Source organism: Emys orbicularis, chromosome 25 (genome assembly GCF_028017835.1).
Source record: "Emys orbicularis isolate rEmyOrb1 chromosome 25, rEmyOrb1.hap1, whole genome shotgun sequence".
Classification (NCBI taxonomy): domain Eukaryota; kingdom Metazoa; phylum Chordata; order Testudines; family Emydidae; genus Emys; species Emys orbicularis.
In genome coordinates this window covers 1,718,617-1,734,137 of record NC_088707.1, presented here as the reverse complement: position 1 = coordinate 1,734,137, position 15,521 = coordinate 1,718,617, and the positions used below count along the sequence as shown (strand labels likewise).

The following is a 15,521-nucleotide window of genomic DNA, read 5'->3' as shown; positions in this document are numbered from 1 at the left end:
CTTGGGCAAGTCCCGTCGCCCCGGCTCGGCTTGACACTGGGAGCTCTGGGGCAGCACCTGGCACACCAGGGCCCTGAGCTCAGCTGGGGCCGGCCCCATGGTACAATAGACAGGCCCAAGACTCTAGCTCCAGCTACCAGGTGTGCCAGGGGGAGGAGGGCATAGCATTGCTGTACCCTCATCCCCCTGGGGGAGCAGCCAGCCGGGACTCCGGCTTCCACACGGCAGGCACTAACCCCACCCAGAGCGCAGCCACGGCTGGCCTCAGCCGGTGGTACCGTTACCCCCACGCCCAGGGGCACCGGGCACCGTAGAGCACGTGGGGGGAGGGTTTGCTCCATGCCCTGGGCTCCCTGCTGAGTCAGGGCCGAGGGGGAGTTGCCCCCCGGCTGGGGGTGGGAGAAGGAATCGCCTGGCAGGCTGTTTGCCCATCTCCAGCGCTGGCACTCACTGCTTCCTGCTGCAGCTGGGCAGAGGGGGTGGCACTGCTGTCAGAGGAAGGGGTGACAGTCTGGCACACAGCAGCACCATGCTCATCTCGGGGGGGGGGGGGGGGGGGCGCTACCCACCCACAATGCCTTGCTGCTGTGGGGCCCAGGACACCAGGAGACAGACAGACAGGTGCTTCACTGGGGCCATGTACATTTATTTAAAAAAAAATAAAAATAAAGGAAAATAAAAATGAAATGGGGAGATGGGAAGGGCCCACGGCAGCGCACAAGGGACAGGCCAGTGCATGGGGGGAATAAGGCAACAGTGACCAGTCTGGGAGCAGGGTGTGGGGAACACGACAGCAAAATGCTTCCGCAGCCTGGCTGTTCTTCCATCCGTTCCACTGCGGGGAGAAATCTTTGCTGCCTGCGTCTAGCGCCATCAGCCAGGAGCCAGAGAACGCCAAGGGCCAGGAGCTGCAGAGGTTTGTACCACCTGCCGATGAGCCAGAGGGGGCCTGTCGCTCTGCCAGGACTCAGGTGCCCCCTGCCACGGAGGGGAGGCAGAAGGCTGTTCCCCGAGGGGTTGTAGGATAGGTCAGTAACCCAGCTGTGCAGCAGGGAGACGCAGCCCCATAATCCCCTTGCCCAGGTGACTCCAGTCAGGCCCCCGAGGAAAGAGCAAGGAGGGGGCCTGGTTTAGCCGCTTCCCACACTAACCGCTCTGTTCACCCCGGCACAACACGGGGCTCCAGCCTGGGACCCAATTCCCCTGAGCTGTCACCCCCCCCCCGCACCCTCCTTTGAAATGCCCCACCCAGGAGAACCCTGCCCTGCCCCAGACCCTGCAGCCCAAGCCCCACTGACATGTAGGGGCACCGGCCCATGGCATGAAGAGGGGCATAGCATTCCCCCCTCCCCCCCCGGCTCAGCGCTGTGAGCTGGGAGGACCCCTGGGGCACAGAGCAGGGGAGATGGGGTCAGACCCTGGTGCAGCGCAGACAGCCCCCATCAGGAGTGACAGCGCAGGGGCTAACACTAGCCCAATAGCTCAGCCCAGGGAGGCAGGGCTGGGGCAGGACTGACAGCCAAGGGCCCAGCCAGAGGGGACCGTGCAGCGCCGGGGGCAGGAGAGGACAGAGGATCAGCCCCAGGCCGAGCTGCGGGGGGGGAGGAATGGCTGAGAGCTGATCCATCTCCGATCATCTCCACCTAGCACAGCCTGAGGAGGGCAGCTCCCGTCCCCGCAGCCCCCGGGCGGCAGGGGAGGAACACGCCGACCCCCGTTTTACATTCAGGCGGTGAGTGGCAGGGACAGATGCTCCCTGTGGGCAGGAACAGGAGTGAAGGGAACACAGGCGGCTGCGGCAGGAGCAGTGGGGCTGGAGCAGGCAGCTGGGCTCTGGGGGGAGCAGGGGCTGGGCCTCGGCCCCATAAAGCAGAGACGTACGTGTGCAGAGCCCAGGGGCGTGGGGCAGCCTTGGCCAACACCCGCCTACACCCCCGGGCCGGAGAGACATGGTGCGGCTCGTCCGGGGTGGAGCCTGTGCTGCCCAGCCCAGCGGGTCCATGCCCCGGCTGAACGCACTGCAGAGCCAAGAGCGCCCTGTGGCCAGGCTGCCCGGGCTCCCACCTCCAGGGCGAGGCTCTGAGTTTGGGCGGAGACACCCCAGGTTGAGTGCCACCTGGACTGGTGCAGAGGGGCCCCGGTGGCTAACACAGCCCTGGCACCAAGGGGAGAGGCCAGGGGTGAGCCAGCGTGTCCCAGGGGCCTCCCCTAGCAGCAGGAGGGGAGCTGGCCCCACACACTGGTCGTTCAGCAGCTACCCATGCCCCTTGCCCTGCCCCACCTGTCAGCAGCTGAGCCGGGCTCAGAGAAGCCCAAGAGCCCCTCCTGGGAGAGCGAGGCAGGAAGCGATGCCTCGGCCGGGGGCTCCAGATACAAGGGGGGAGTGAGGCCAGGAGATGATGCTGGAGCGCCAGGCCCCCCCGCGACCCTACTTGTCGATGAGCCCGGCCTCCTTGAGCTTGAAGTAGAAGAACTTCTCGAGGGTGTTGGCGCACTTGCAGTAGTCGCTGTCGGGGGGGTTGTACTCCCGGCAGTTGGTGATGATGCGCTGCAGGTCGGCGATGAAGAGCTTCTTGGTGACGTAGTAGCGATTCTTCAGGCGCTCGGTCATGGTCTTCAGGTCTGCGGGGGTCAGTGATCAGCGCGCAGCTGGCTAGGTCCCCCCCCCACCTCGGGTCCCAGCGCCCTCAGCCCCGCAGAGGGGAAACGGGGGTGCAGCAAGTCAGTGACGGAGCCAGGAACAGAACCCAGGAGTCCGGGCTCCCCACCTCTGCGCTGGCCACTAAGAATCCCCCATACCCCTGCCACAGGAAAGGGCAGAACCCAGCCCCCCTCCAGCCACTAGATTTCACTTCCCTCCCAGGAGTCCGGTCCCCCACTGCCAATGTATACGCCACACAGCCCATGCTCACCCCACCCCCCCAGGGCGTGCGGCCCTCCCGGTGCCGCGTGGGCCTCGGGCAGATCGGCCACCTACCAATGGGGAAGCGAATGATCTCATAGTAATCGGGGGCCTCCGACTTCTTCACGGGCTCCATGAAGGGCCAGGCGCTGGGGTGCGTCTGTGGGGGGCAAGGGGCAGTCAGAGACTCACACATAGGGGACAGCTTGGACTCCCCTCCCGCTGCACAGCCAGCCCCCCTTCCAGAACCAGGCCCGGGAGGTGCGTGGCTCCTGGCCCCCACCCTGAGCACAGGGAGCTCAGTCAGAGCGAGATGCGCTGGGCTCGGGGGCCACGGATCAGAACCAGCTGCTGGCCCCAGACACCCCATGGAGCTGGGAGAACCCGCCCAGAGCCCCCAGTTGGCGACCGGCTTGTGCCCAGACGTGGAGGCTCTAATGGACCCACTGAAGCTCTCGCTACCCAGCGAGGTCTTGGCCTCCAGCAGCTCTCGGTGCCCAGAGGGAGACCCCAGGGGAGCCGCCCCCCCCGCCCCGGCACCTTGATTTGGGCCAGGAGGTTTTTCAAGGTGTTGTACAGCTGGTCTGGGTCCTTGGGTTCCTTCCTGCCGGAGAAAGGGTCAGATGAGGTCAGCACCCACCGCGTTTGTCCCCTCCCAGCACCTGTAGGTGAGCGGGCACCAAGCTCTCGTGGCTGGGCGAGCCCCTGGCCCTCCCTCCTGGGCAGCCTGCTCTAGGGCACTCAGGACACGCTGCCTCTGTGCTGGGGACAGCAGCCTGCCAGGGACAGAGCCACACGAGGGATCCCCGGGGCAGCGTGACCAGCCTCAGACCACGTGTGTCACGGCTGCTCCCACACAGCTATGGCCCAGACGCCCCAAGGATGCTGCTGCCTCGAGGTCTGGCAGCCCGGGGGACCCTGCTGGGATGCTGAGAATGGATTACAGCCACGTGCCATCCCTGCACTGTCTGCCAGGCCAGGGAGCCAGCACCAGGGCTCAGGCAATCGCCCCTTTTGGCCTGGGCTGCTGACAGGGGTGGGATATCACACCTGTGCCGCTGCTCCCCCCCCCACTCAGTACCCCGGTGAGCTCCCCGGGCCAGCGGCGACGGACACAGGGCTGGGAACGGCACTTACCCTTTCTCCTTCCCCAGCGGCCGCCATCCCGTGTCTCCTGGAAGGCAGGAAGAGGCGTTGGCTCACATGCCATCCACCGAGTCCCAATCCCCTCCCCAAGCGCAGTCCCTGGGCAGCACTCTGCCTCCACTGCCTCCGAGCTGCTCGACCCAGCCCTCCAGAACCTGGCTGTGAGGGCCACGACCACCCCTCCGCTGCCCCCAGAACGCACTGCTCCACGGAGATGTGCCCGGAGCTGTACTAGTCCAGCACAGAGCCGAGGCTGGGATGCACAGATCAGAGCCACTGCCAGGTGGCGGGCTGCAGAGCCATTCGACCCCTCTGCTCTTTCCTGATGCGCCTGCTTTTGTTACTGCATTAAGGGCGGAGCCAGCCGCTGCCCAGCCTCACCCCCCAGTACAAGGGCACCGCTCCCTGGACGTCTCAGCCCGGACCCTTCGGATGCTGCACACCACAGAGGATAGTGCAGTGGCACAGCCTGGCCACAAGGTGGCAGCAGCACTGCCTGCAGCACAGACTATTCGCAAGGTGACACCGGCTGCCTACAGGTGTGGCAGTGGTGCAGCGCACAGGCACTAGGGGTGTAGCTACAGCTGCAGTGACAGGCTCTGGGGGGCAGGGGTAGCTGTCAGAGCCCTGCCCTGCTGCCGGGGTGGCAGATGTTTGTGGCCCAAACTTACTGATCCCAGGGATGCTCTCGACAGGGATCTGCCGCACGCCCTCCTTGAAGCAGGTCAGGCCCGGGTAGACCTTGCGGATCTGAGCCTGCTTCCTCTCGATCAGCTTCTTGATGATCTGCAGTGGGAGCGGCAGAGGCTAGAAGCGAGCAGGGGAAGGCCCGGCGAGGGCAGAGTCTGGCTGGTCCAGGCCCGCTCCCCCCACCCTCAGGCCTTTGCAGGGGAGCCGGCCGCAGGGCCATGCCTGCGGGCCCTGAAGGCTGCCTTGTGCCCAGGGGCAGGGAAGCAGTGCTTGCCCAGGGCAAGCCAGAGCCAGGCAGCAGCTCCGGGTGGCTGGTTCGGGTCTGAACGGAGGCGGGTGCTGTGTCGCGGCCGGACGCTGGCCTGGAGGAACTGGACCGTAACTAGCACGCACATGGCAAAGCCGTGCTGGGAGCTGCGTGGGCCATGGAGACAGTGCCCAAGAGGGGCGCTCCCAGGACAGCGGCCTCCTGGGCCAGCAGCGTTGCCCCTTTCCCTGCACTAGCATCAAGGTGATACGGCAGCGCGGGCGGGGCTGGCGCGAGGAGCCAGGCTGAGTGGAGCCCCCCCCCGCAGGAGATACCTCCTTCTGCTTCTTGATGATGTGCGAGAGCTCGGTGTAGGGGATGCGGGGGTTGAGCTCACACTCCATCAGCGTCGCCCCTTCGTAGTCCTTGATGTAGCCCAGGTAGCGGCCCTTGGGCACTTTGATGTCCTTGGAGAAGCCCTGGAAAGGAAGGGGGGTTGTGAGAGCGAGCGACACCGTGGGGGTGGGGTGGGGAGGGCAGGCATTAGGACACTCCCCCAGGTGGGCGGGGGCAGGCGGCGCCGGGAGCTGGACCTGCTTCTTGAAGTAGCCGATGGCGTACTCGTCGGCGTAGGTCAGGAAGTAGAGGATGTTGTGCTTGATGTGATACTCCTTCAGGTGGTTCATCAGGTGCGTCCCGTACCCCTGGGAGGCAGACAGACAGACGCCCGTCAGGCAGACGCCCCGGGGCAGGCAGGGCTCAGTCTCCCAGGGAGGGGTTGTGGGGAGATGCCCCAGGCTGGCCCTGCCCCGGGACGTGTTTGGGGAACAGATCCCAGCAGAGCGATTGCTCGGCCGCAGGAACCGCCAGCGTTAAACATGGTCCCCGTCCCAGGCCTGGGGTAAAGCATCAGCTCCTGCCTCCCTCGCAGCTCGCGCAGCCTCAGAGCCATGGCCTGCAACCTCCCCCTGCTAGCCCAGCCCTGGGCTCCCCACCCAAACCTCTCTGCCAGCACCCCACAATCCCAACCCGCTGGCCCCTGCTATCCCAGCCCTGGGCTCCCCCCTGCTCTGCCAGGGCCCCTCACTCCCAACCCACAGCCCCCTTCTATCCCAGCCCTGGGCTCCCCCCTGCTCTGCCAGCACCCCACAATCCCAACCCTGGGCTCCCCACCCAAACCTCTCTGCCAGCACCCCACAATCCCAACCCACTGGCCCCTGCTATCCCAGCCCTGGGCTCCCCCCTGCTCTGCCATGGCCCCTCACTCCTGACTTGCAGCCCCCTGCTATCCCAGCCCTGGGCACCCCCCAGCTCTGCCAGGGCCCCTCACTCCCAACCAACTGGCCCCTGCTATCCCAGCCCTGGGCTCCCCCCTGCTCTGCCAGCACCCCACAATCCCAACCCGCTGGCCCCTGCTATCCCAGCCCTGGGCTCCCCCCTGCTCTGCCAGGGCCCCTCACTCCTGACTCGCAGCCTCTGCTATCCCAGCCCTAGGCTCCCCAATCCCGACCTGCAGCTCCCCGCTGTTCTCTCTCATTGCCTCCCCACCAGGCGAGCTGCAGTTTTGCCTTCACCTTCACTTGCTCGTTGGAGGTGACGGCGCAGAAGACGATCTCCGTGAAGCCCTGGGTGGGGAACATCCGGAAGCAGATGCCCCCGATCACCCGGCCGTCCTTGATCAGAGCCAGGGTCTTGTGTTTGCTGCCGGGAAAGGCACAGCCAGAGTCACACAGGGGGCTGGGGGAGCCCCCACTCAATGCACTATCCTGCCCTCCACCCCCAATGCGTCGCTGCAGCAGTAGTGGGGGAGGGGGAGGAGTTTGCAGCTCAGGCAGGAACGGACCCGTCTGAGTTAATGTTATGGGGCTGGGGAGGGATCTGGGGGCCGGTGTCAGCCTGGCTCAGGGGTCCAGACCATTCCCACCCCCCCACAGCTGCTGGGGTCACGCTGGGCCTGGGGCTCTGGAGCAGCCAGGACGCAGGGACCGAACTGGGGCCGTCTATTTCCTGCGTGAGCCGGGACCGCGACGGAGCCCGAGCCCGCCCCCCGCCCGAGCCCAGCTCCCCGGAGCAGCCCCTCCGCCCCTCCCCCCGCCCGAGCCTGGCTCCCCAGAGCAGCCCCCCCCGCCCCCCACCAGAGCCTGAGCCTGGCTCGCCGGAGCAGCCCGCGCCCCACGTACGGGTCGAAGACGAGGCGGGTGATGTACTCCTTGGGCATGCGGGGCAGCTGGTGGGAGAAGACGTTCTGCAGCCCCACCAGCCACATCAGGATCCGCTTGTTGGATTTCTGCGAGAGCGCGTTGCCGATGACGTGGAACTCGATGATACCACGTCTCTCCTCCAGCCGCGCCGTCTCGTCCCGCGCCGCATTGGCCGACAGCAGGCTGGTCTGGGGGCGGAGCGGGGGGTGTAAGGGACAAAGCCCCGCCTACTTACCCCCTCACCCCCCGACCCACTGACGCCCAGCCAGGAGCCAGCCTAGGGGAATATTTAGAGGCCAAGCTGCCCAGGGCAAGCCCGGACCCTCCCGCCCAGCATGGCACTGGATTGCTCCTTGGCGGCTGCCAGTCCCGCCCCCTCCCCCACAACAGTCATGCCAGGCCCCAGCATGGGGTCAGAGCAGGCGCCAGCCGAGGTCTGGCACAGCCGCTCCTACAGTCACCAGCAACCCTGGCCCAGCACTGCAGGGCCCACGCCCATCCCCGCCGCTCCCTGCCCCGTACCTCCGGGCCCAGCATGGCGGCCGGGTCCGTGATGGTCAGCATCACCTCGTTGACCAGCTCCATGGGGATGTCGCCCATGACCCGGATCCGCTTGGCATCCTCCAGCGTCAGGCTCTCGGGCAGCTTCCGCTTCTCGCCTGCTCGGGCAGCAGAGGATGGTCACGCTGGCAGGGCCACAGGCCACTTGCTTCCCTGCATCTCCCGCCCCACGTGGCTCAGGACGCCGCCTCCCGCCAAGCCACACGGCAAGGGAGTCGGCAGGGCTGGGACCCACGGGAACCGGTGCTGCTGGGGCGTGAGCACGGCTGGGAGGCCTTGCTGTCACCCAGCAGGGGCCAGGTCGACCGGGTGCTCCATGGCTTCCTGCGTGGCGCTGCCGGCCAGGGAAGTGGGCATGGCATCCCCGTCCCGTCCCAGGCAGTCTAGGCTCGGGGGGCGGGTGACAGACGAGGATCTAAAGGTTGTTCTTTCATTTCCCCCCTTTGAGCAGAACGGCTTGTGACTAACAGGTGCCAGGGTGTTCCCGAGCTGGCTGACGACGATCCACTCGGGCATCCACCGTCCACATGTATCGCGAGGGCAGAACCTGTCTGCTCACGGCAGCGCCTCCCTCCCGCCCCCCACAGACCCTCCCCCAGCCCACACTTGAGACCCGAGCAACCCCATGGACTCTCACGGGTTAACTGCGGATCACCCCGGGCTGGCAGCGCTTTGCCCCTTTGGCTCCAGGGGAGGTGGTGCTGGCCGGAGGCTGACCCCTCCCAGGGCACTGAGTCCTCGGGCACTAGCCCCTGGCCAGTCCCAGAGGCGTTGAGGCCATAAAGGTTTTTGCCGCCCAGCAGTGCCCCAGGGCCGTCTCAGCCCCTCCGCGCACCCACAGCTGGGGCTGGCATTACCTGGCACGGGCTCGGCCGTGCTGGCGTCCAGGCTCATGGAGGACAAGGAGCTGCTACTGAGCTTCTTGCTGAACATCGGGGTGCTGGGCACGGCCACGGTGCTGACGGCTGCTGGGAACGAGAACAGAACCGTTCACTAGCCGAACCCGCTCGCCCACAGCCTCCCGCCCCAGGGTCGGTGCCCACGTGGCCCTGGACAGGACGCGTTTGCACTGGCCCTCTGCAGCCCAGAACACCGGCCCGTGCCAAGCCAAGCCAAGCCAAGCCAAGCCCCCGCTTGCAACGGAGCTGGCCTGGCATGAGCTCAATTGCTCCCGGGGCGCTCGGGCATTTTCCCAGCCAAGTACCTGGGCGTGGGACCAGCGGGGCGCCTTCCGTGGCCGGCATGGTGAAGTCAGATTCCCAGATGGGCGAGTTCTCCCCGTAGATCTCCTCTTCCAGCATCGACAGAAACCTGGGCAGGGCGGGCGACGGGGCAGGTTAGCCAGCAGCAGGCAGGCTAGTGGCACGGCCGCATTAGAGCTGCCAACCCTGAGCAGCATTGGGGGGGGGCCCCCACACATGGCAACCCAGATTAACGGGCAGGTACCCCATAGGGAGGAGTCTCACCCAGTGAGCAGGGCCAGGGGACCTGGCACGCAGAGACCAGACGTGACCCACCAATCACAGCCACCTCTGGGTTCGCCAGGGCCAGCGAGAACTCAGCCCCACGCCCCGGGAGCCAGCCCCACCTACTTGGGGAAATGGGTGAGGATGAGCGTCCGCTTCTCCGGCACCAGCTTGTCCTTCTCCACCCGGAACTTCTCCAGCAGCTGCCGGCGGGTGACGGTGAAAATGGACTTGAGCAGGCTGCGCCCGAAGACGTGGGTGGTCTCGTAGCGGGGGAGGCTGTCGCAGCTCTGGGGCACGTGGCAGTAACACAGCCAGCTGGGGGAGAAAGGGGGCACACTCCCAGGGACCTGCCCGCTCCTGGACGCCAGTACCAGCGCCCCCAAGGGGCTGGCGTTATGACTGGGGTCGCAGCCATGGGCTGGGGTGCAAAGCGCAGCAGCTGCATCTTGTTGGGAATGGAGGGGCAGTGGGGGCAGAGAGGCAGCGGCTGGGGTAGCCGAGAGAGGGGACCTTTCCCAGCGGAGTGTGGAGCACAGAGACGCCGTCTCTCCAAGCCGGCCGGGGCAAGGCACGCTGGCTTCATGGCGCTGAACCATCACGAGTACCCACAAGCCCACCCGCCGGGCCAGCCCAGGTGCAAGCTGTGCGCCATACTGAGCCGCCGGGGGGCAGAGCCAGCTGCTGGCAGCACTCCGGGGACACAGCAGGTGCTGTGCTTAAGAGCGGCAGGCTCAGGATCTCCAGGGCTCGTCGCTGGGAATACAGCAGGGAGTGCGGTGAGGGAGATCAGGACCAGCACGTGGCAGCTCAGGAGAGGAGGGCGAGACCAGACCCCCCCACTGGGGATGTGAAGTGAGGGGAGCTCCCCCAGACTTGGGGGCGGGGCACAAGCTAAAGCCCCGTTAGCAAAGCATGCAACGAACGGTCGACGGGGTCTGCACCGGCCCCTCTCCCCAGCACTCACCGGGTGTAGTTGACTTTGTAGGTGGCCACGTCGTCGTTCTGCGAGCGCTGCCGGAACTGGGAGGGCGTCTCCAGCTTCCAGTAGTTGAGGCAGAGCAGGAACATCTTGGAGAGCTCGTACATGGTCTGCCGCTCCTTGGGGGGCAGGTGGCTGAATTTGTACTGGACAAAGTTGAAGACTCCCTGTGGGGGCAGGGTGCCGGCGGAGCGTCAGGGGCTTTGTCACACAGCAGCCGACGCAGGGCTGGCTCTGTGCATGAACACAGGGCGGGGGGGCTGCACGAGGCAAGGTTAACGCAGCTGAGGAGTTGCAGGAGGTGTGGGATGGAGCAGCCGAGACCCGCGTTCAGTTATGGATCGGGTGTAGCGGGACGAGTATTCCCAGGTGATTTATCAACACTACGAGATCATCACGGACCGGTTTGGTCAACCGGCGAGACCCAGGGCTGGGACCGAGGGGCGGCGGCAGAGCCCAGACCGGAATACTGGGAGCACAGGAGGCTCTCCAAGTGCTGCGGCTCGGAGATGCACTGGCCCAAGCCTGGAGACGCGACACTGGACAAGACGGAGCCTGGTCTGACCCCGCCTGGCAATTCCTGACCTGTCCCTCAAGCTTCACCAGAGCCCTCCCCGCCCCTGCCCTCCGACTTACGAAGATCTCCCACTTCCAGGGTGAGGGCGGGAGACCAGTCACCTCCACGAGAAACAAACGCGCCTGCACTGGCCCCCGGGGATGGATTTCCTTGGACCAGCGCTAACACGCGGCTTGGTTTGCTACTGAGGCACCCAGATGTACAGTGACGCGTCCATGTCAGACCCTGGGTGGATAACAAGTCAGCCAGTTGCAGGGAACGTCTCCGAGTTATACAAGGATTATTCGGGCAGGGGGAAGAGACACCAGGAAGCTAAAAGCCACACGGTCAGGCTTAAAAGAGGGTCATTGGAAGACACCAGCACCTCTCCCCCCGCTGGGGGCGTCCAGGCAGACATGTTAGCTCGGGGCCAGCTGCATGTTACAGCAGAGGGCGTACCAGTCTTTGGGTCACCGTGACAATGGACAGCTGCTACAGAGCACTGGCGTTACCTGCTCGATGTTCGGCTTCTCGAAGGGGGGGCTGCCAAGGGACCCTTCGACAACAGGACGGCTCATCTGCAGGATGCATTTCCTCAGCAGCTGGGGAGACAAGGGGATGTGTCACACCAGAGACTGGGGCGAGGCGAGGCTTACAGCAGCCACAGAAAGCTGTGACCATTACAAGCTGGGCCAGGAGCAGCCGGCCAGAGCCTCGGCTGGCTTAAATGATGCCACGCTGGTGCCTTTAATGGGCTGTGTTGATTTACACCTTCCCTGGAAGTGTATCTCCCAGGGGATTCAGCTCGGGACGGGGGTGGCAGGGACAACATCTGGTTTCCAGCAAAGCTTCTGCTTTTAAGCCAGTCTTCAGTTGGGCTGCCTGAGGCAGGTTGCCAGACATACAATAAATCACCAGCGCTCAGCCTTTCCAGACAATGGTACCACTTTCAGGAGGCTTGTGTAGCCCAAGTTACAGATCATTGAATCTCAGGGTTGGAAGGGACCTCAGGAGGTATCTAGTCCAACCCCCTGCTCAAAGCAGGACCAACCCCAACTAAATCATCCCAGCCAGGGCTTTGCCAAGCCTGACCTTAAAAACCTCTAAGGAAGGAGATTCCACCACCTCCCTAGGTAACCCATTCCAGTGCTTCACCACCCTCCTAGTGAAAGAGATTTTCCTAATATCCAACCTAGACCTCCCCCACTGCAACTCGAGACCTCACTTAAAAACTACTCGCTTACAAAATCAGACATAAAAACACAAAAACGTCACAGTACACTACTACAGCCCAATGGCTGATTTTCTCATTTTACCATATAATTATAAAATAAAGCAATTGGAATATAAATATTGTGCTTACGTTTTAGTATACAATATCTAGAGCAGTATAAACGAGTCACTGTATGACGTGTTACTTTGTACCGATTTCGCTAGTGTTTTTTGTGTAGGCTGTTGTAAAACACGGCAAATATCTAGGTAAGTTGATGGACCCCCCGGAAGATCTGTGTACCCCTGGGGTACGTACCCCTGGTTGAGAACCACTGTAATAAATCAGCAGCTCACTGGCCTTAGATCCCTACATGAGCGCGTTATTCCCAGGCCTAACGGAGACCACACACAGACTCTCCCCCGCGTCTCATGTAATCCATCCGCTGCTCCTTCCCACGTCCCGCCAGCCGCACCTTGGGCCTGGTGAACAGTTCACAGCACCAATAAAGGAGCAGAGATCAGCTGTGAATCCAGGAATTTTAGGCAAGATGCAGGTTAGGAGAGGAGTGGCTCTTTCAACCTCGTATGACGAGGAACTAGCATTCCTCGCTCAAGAAGAGGGATACTGGGGGCTTCTGAGCCCACCAGAACACATAGCCATGAAGATGTCGGGAATGCAGAGTTCCATCCCTTGCCAGGCAGGATACAAAGCAACGGGATAGTTACTCTAAGTCCTACACAAATCAGATGCATTCTCAGTGGATAACACGTGCTGCTGGACACGTGCAGACTGTTTCCCCAGGAAGGGAACAAACTCTCCATTTATCGAAGGTGGAATAACAAGCACGCCCTCCAGAAAGGCGCAGCCCTGAGGCCGAGGGGACGCCTGCCTTGAGGACAGCCTGGTGACATATCACGGAGAAGGACTGTGAACGCTTCTGGGCAGGAGGCAGAAATGAAGAGGGACGCCCATGGAACAAAGTGGAATCCCCGCCCCAGAGCTGACTACAACCAAACGTGCCCTGGAAACGTGACCAGCGACCAGACCAGAGGCAGGCAGAGATGTGCCAGATTTTAGGCTGGAAACTGGACGCCTTCGCTGCGTATCGTAACGCCCTAACGGCTACACGGAGGAGCCTTGCGGCTCGAAGGCAGAGCCAAGCCGCTGCTCCCCCACCGTACCTTGAACAGGTAGAAATACACTTGCTTGGTGTCCGTGTCCTCCTCTTTGTGGACGGACATAAAGAGATTTTCCACGTCCACCACCATCCCCAGCAGCCGGTTGATCTCCTCTTCCGAGACGTTCTCCAGGTGGGACACGTGGTCAGCTGGACGGGGGAGCAGCGAAGAAGATGGACAGGCTTAGGTGGTGACACCCTGGCATCGCCCAGCGGGGGCATCGCCCGGGAGCCGCAGAGACATGCACAGCACTAAATGCAGCCCCGGCCCGTTCTGCCAGCCCCACCAGAGCAGAGCCCGACGCTCTCCCAGCCCGTGCCCGCCCTGGGTCCCCGCGCCAGGGGGAGGCGCTGCCAGGCCTTACCCAGAGCATGTCCACAGCTCCGGCACAGCTCGCTCAGGTTGGTCACGGGCTGCTGCAGGTCCATGCGGGGGGCAGTGGGCGGGTTGGGGTTCTTCCAGCCGTTGCACTTGCAGGCATCGTTGGCCTAAGCCAGGGACAGGCCAGGCGATTGGTGCGGGGTCCTGGGGCAGCGCGGCCCTTTCCCTTCCCAATTCCGTGTGACCCCGGAGGGGTGGAACAGCCAGGGAACCCCGCCCCTTGCAGGCCAAGAACCGCCCCCCCCCGCACCTTGCAGGCCGAGAAACCCCCCCGGACTCACCCCCACCCCCGCACCTTGCAGGCCGAGAACGCCCCCCCCCCACCCCCGCACCTTGCAGGCCGAGAACGCCCCCCCGGCCCCCCCCCGCACCTTGCAGGCCGAGACCGCCCCCCCCCCCCGCACCTTGCAGGCCGAGACCGCCCCCCCCCCCGCACCTTGCGGGCCGAGACCGCCCCCCCCCCCCGCACCTTGCGGGCCGAGACCGCCCCCCCCCGCACCTTGCGGGCCGAGACCGCCCCCCCCCGCACCTTGCGGGCCGAGACCGCCCCCCCCCGCACCTTGCGGGCCGAGACCGCCCCCCCCCCGCACCTTGCGGGCCGAGACCGCCCCCCCCCCCGCACCTTGCGGGCCGAGACCACCCCCCCCCCGCACCTTGCGGGCCGAGACCACCCCCCCCCCCCGCACCTTGCGGGCCGAGACCACCACCCCCCGCACCTTGCAGGCCGAGAACACCCCCCCCCCCCGCACCTTGCGGGCCGAGACCATCACCCCCCGCACCTTGCGGGCCGAGACCATCACCCCCCGCACCTTGCGGGCCGAGAACACCCCCCCCCCGCACCTTGCGGGCCGAGAACACCCCCCCCCCGCACCTTGCGGGCCGAGAACACCCCCCCCCCCCCGCACCTTGCGGGCCGAGACCATCACCCCCCGCACCTTGCGGGCCGAGACCGCCCCCCCCCCGCACCTTGCGGGCCGAGACCGCCCCCCCCCCCGCACCTTGCGGGCCGAGACCACCCCCCCCCGCACCTTGCGGGCCGAGAACACCCCCCCGCACCTTGCAGGCCGAGAACACCCCCCCCCGCACCTTGCGGGCCGAGAACACCCCCCCGCACCTTGCAGGCCGAGAACACCCCCCCCCCCCGCACCTTGCGGGCCGAGACCATCACCCCCCGCACCTTGCGGGCCGAGACCGCCCCCCCCCCGCACCTTGCGGGCCGAGACCACCCCCCCCCGCACCTTGCGGGCCGAGACCACCCCCCCCCCGCACCTTGCGGGCCGAGAACACCCCCCCCTGGACCCCCCCGCACCTTGCAGGCCGAGAACACCCCCAGCTTCTCCAGCTTCTTGGCCCGCGGGAAGCCCCGCACCTGGGCCTTGCGCTGACTCGCGCGCTGCTGCTGGCTCAGCCCGGGCCGGGCCGGGTCGCTGGAGCCGGCGGCGCCGCCCGCGGGGCCCGGCCCAGACCCGGGAGCGGCCGGCGGGGGCGGCGGGGTCCGCCCGGGCTGCGAGGCCTCCGGCTCCGCCATGCCGGGACCGCGGCGTGCGCGCCAGGCCGGCACTGCGCCTGCGCGGGCCCAGGGGCTGCTGGGAGATGTAGTCCCCGAGCCGGGGGAGGGGCTTAGCCTGCCCGGGGCGGAGCCAGCCAGAGCCCCCTTAATGCGGGTAAGCCCTCGGGGGGGAGGAGGGAAATACCTCCCTACAGCACCCCAGTGTGTGTGTGGGGGTAAATACCCCCCTCCTTTTCACCTAACCTCCCACAGTGGGATCACCCCGCCCCCCATGCATGTGGGAAAACGGGATTCTCACCATGTGGGGTGCAGACTTCCCAGCAGGTCTAGGGAGCCCTAACTCCCAGCCCTGCCCCACAGCAGGACTCGGCCCAGAGCAGCACAGCGTGGCCAGAACCCCAGCCCCACATCCCAGGGTGCAGCACCCCCCACCCAAAGGTGCACACACCAGCAAGCAGGTCCCCAAAGGGGCTGGGGAGGGAGTGCAG

General features: G+C 65.4%; 1 protein-coding gene across 3 annotated transcripts; it reads right to left on the bottom strand.

The window, feature by feature from the left end:
• Positions 1-630: 630 nt before the first annotated feature.
• On the bottom strand, positions 631-15,051 carry KAT2A (lysine acetyltransferase 2A). Of its 3 annotated transcripts, none has more exons than XM_065422452.1 (18): positions 14,833-15,051; positions 13,507-13,630; positions 13,146-13,291; positions 11,264-11,353; positions 10,181-10,362; positions 9,340-9,531; positions 8,952-9,058; positions 8,605-8,715; positions 7,709-7,845; positions 7,166-7,374; positions 6,560-6,686; positions 5,579-5,689; positions 5,321-5,464; positions 4,720-4,834; positions 4,040-4,076; positions 3,443-3,506; positions 2,978-3,062; positions 631-2,622 (listed from the first exon to the last, which is right to left on the bottom strand). In XM_065422452.1, the coding sequence occupies exons 1-18, from the start codon at positions 15,049-15,051 to the stop codon at positions 2,429-2,431; spliced, it is 2,394 nt and encodes a 797-aa protein (XP_065278524.1). In that variant the 3' UTR covers positions 631-2,428. The 3 variants fall into 3 exon arrangements, with proteins under 3 accessions (XP_065278524.1, XP_065278525.1, XP_065278526.1); XM_065422453.1 differs by lacking the exon at positions 14,833-15,051 and adding an exon at positions 14,240-14,254; XM_065422454.1 differs by lacking the exons at positions 11,264-11,353; positions 13,146-13,291; positions 13,507-13,630; positions 14,833-15,051 and adding an exon at positions 10,832-10,839.
• Between the last annotated feature and the right edge of the window lie 470 nt (positions 15,052-15,521).

Coding starts and splice junctions, on each gene's coding strand:
- KAT2A (XM_065422452.1), bottom strand. CDS start 15,051: ATGGCGGAGCCGGAGGCCTCGCAGCCCGGGCGGACCCCGCCGCCCCCG. Junction 6,687..7,165: donor ACCCGCCTCGTCTTCGACCC/GTACGTGGGGCG, acceptor CTTTCCCGGCAG/CAAACACAAGACCCTGGCTC. Junction 5,465..5,578: donor TCGGCTACTTCAAGAAGCAG/GTCCAGCTCCCG, acceptor CTTCCTTTCCAG/GGCTTCTCCAAGGACATCAA.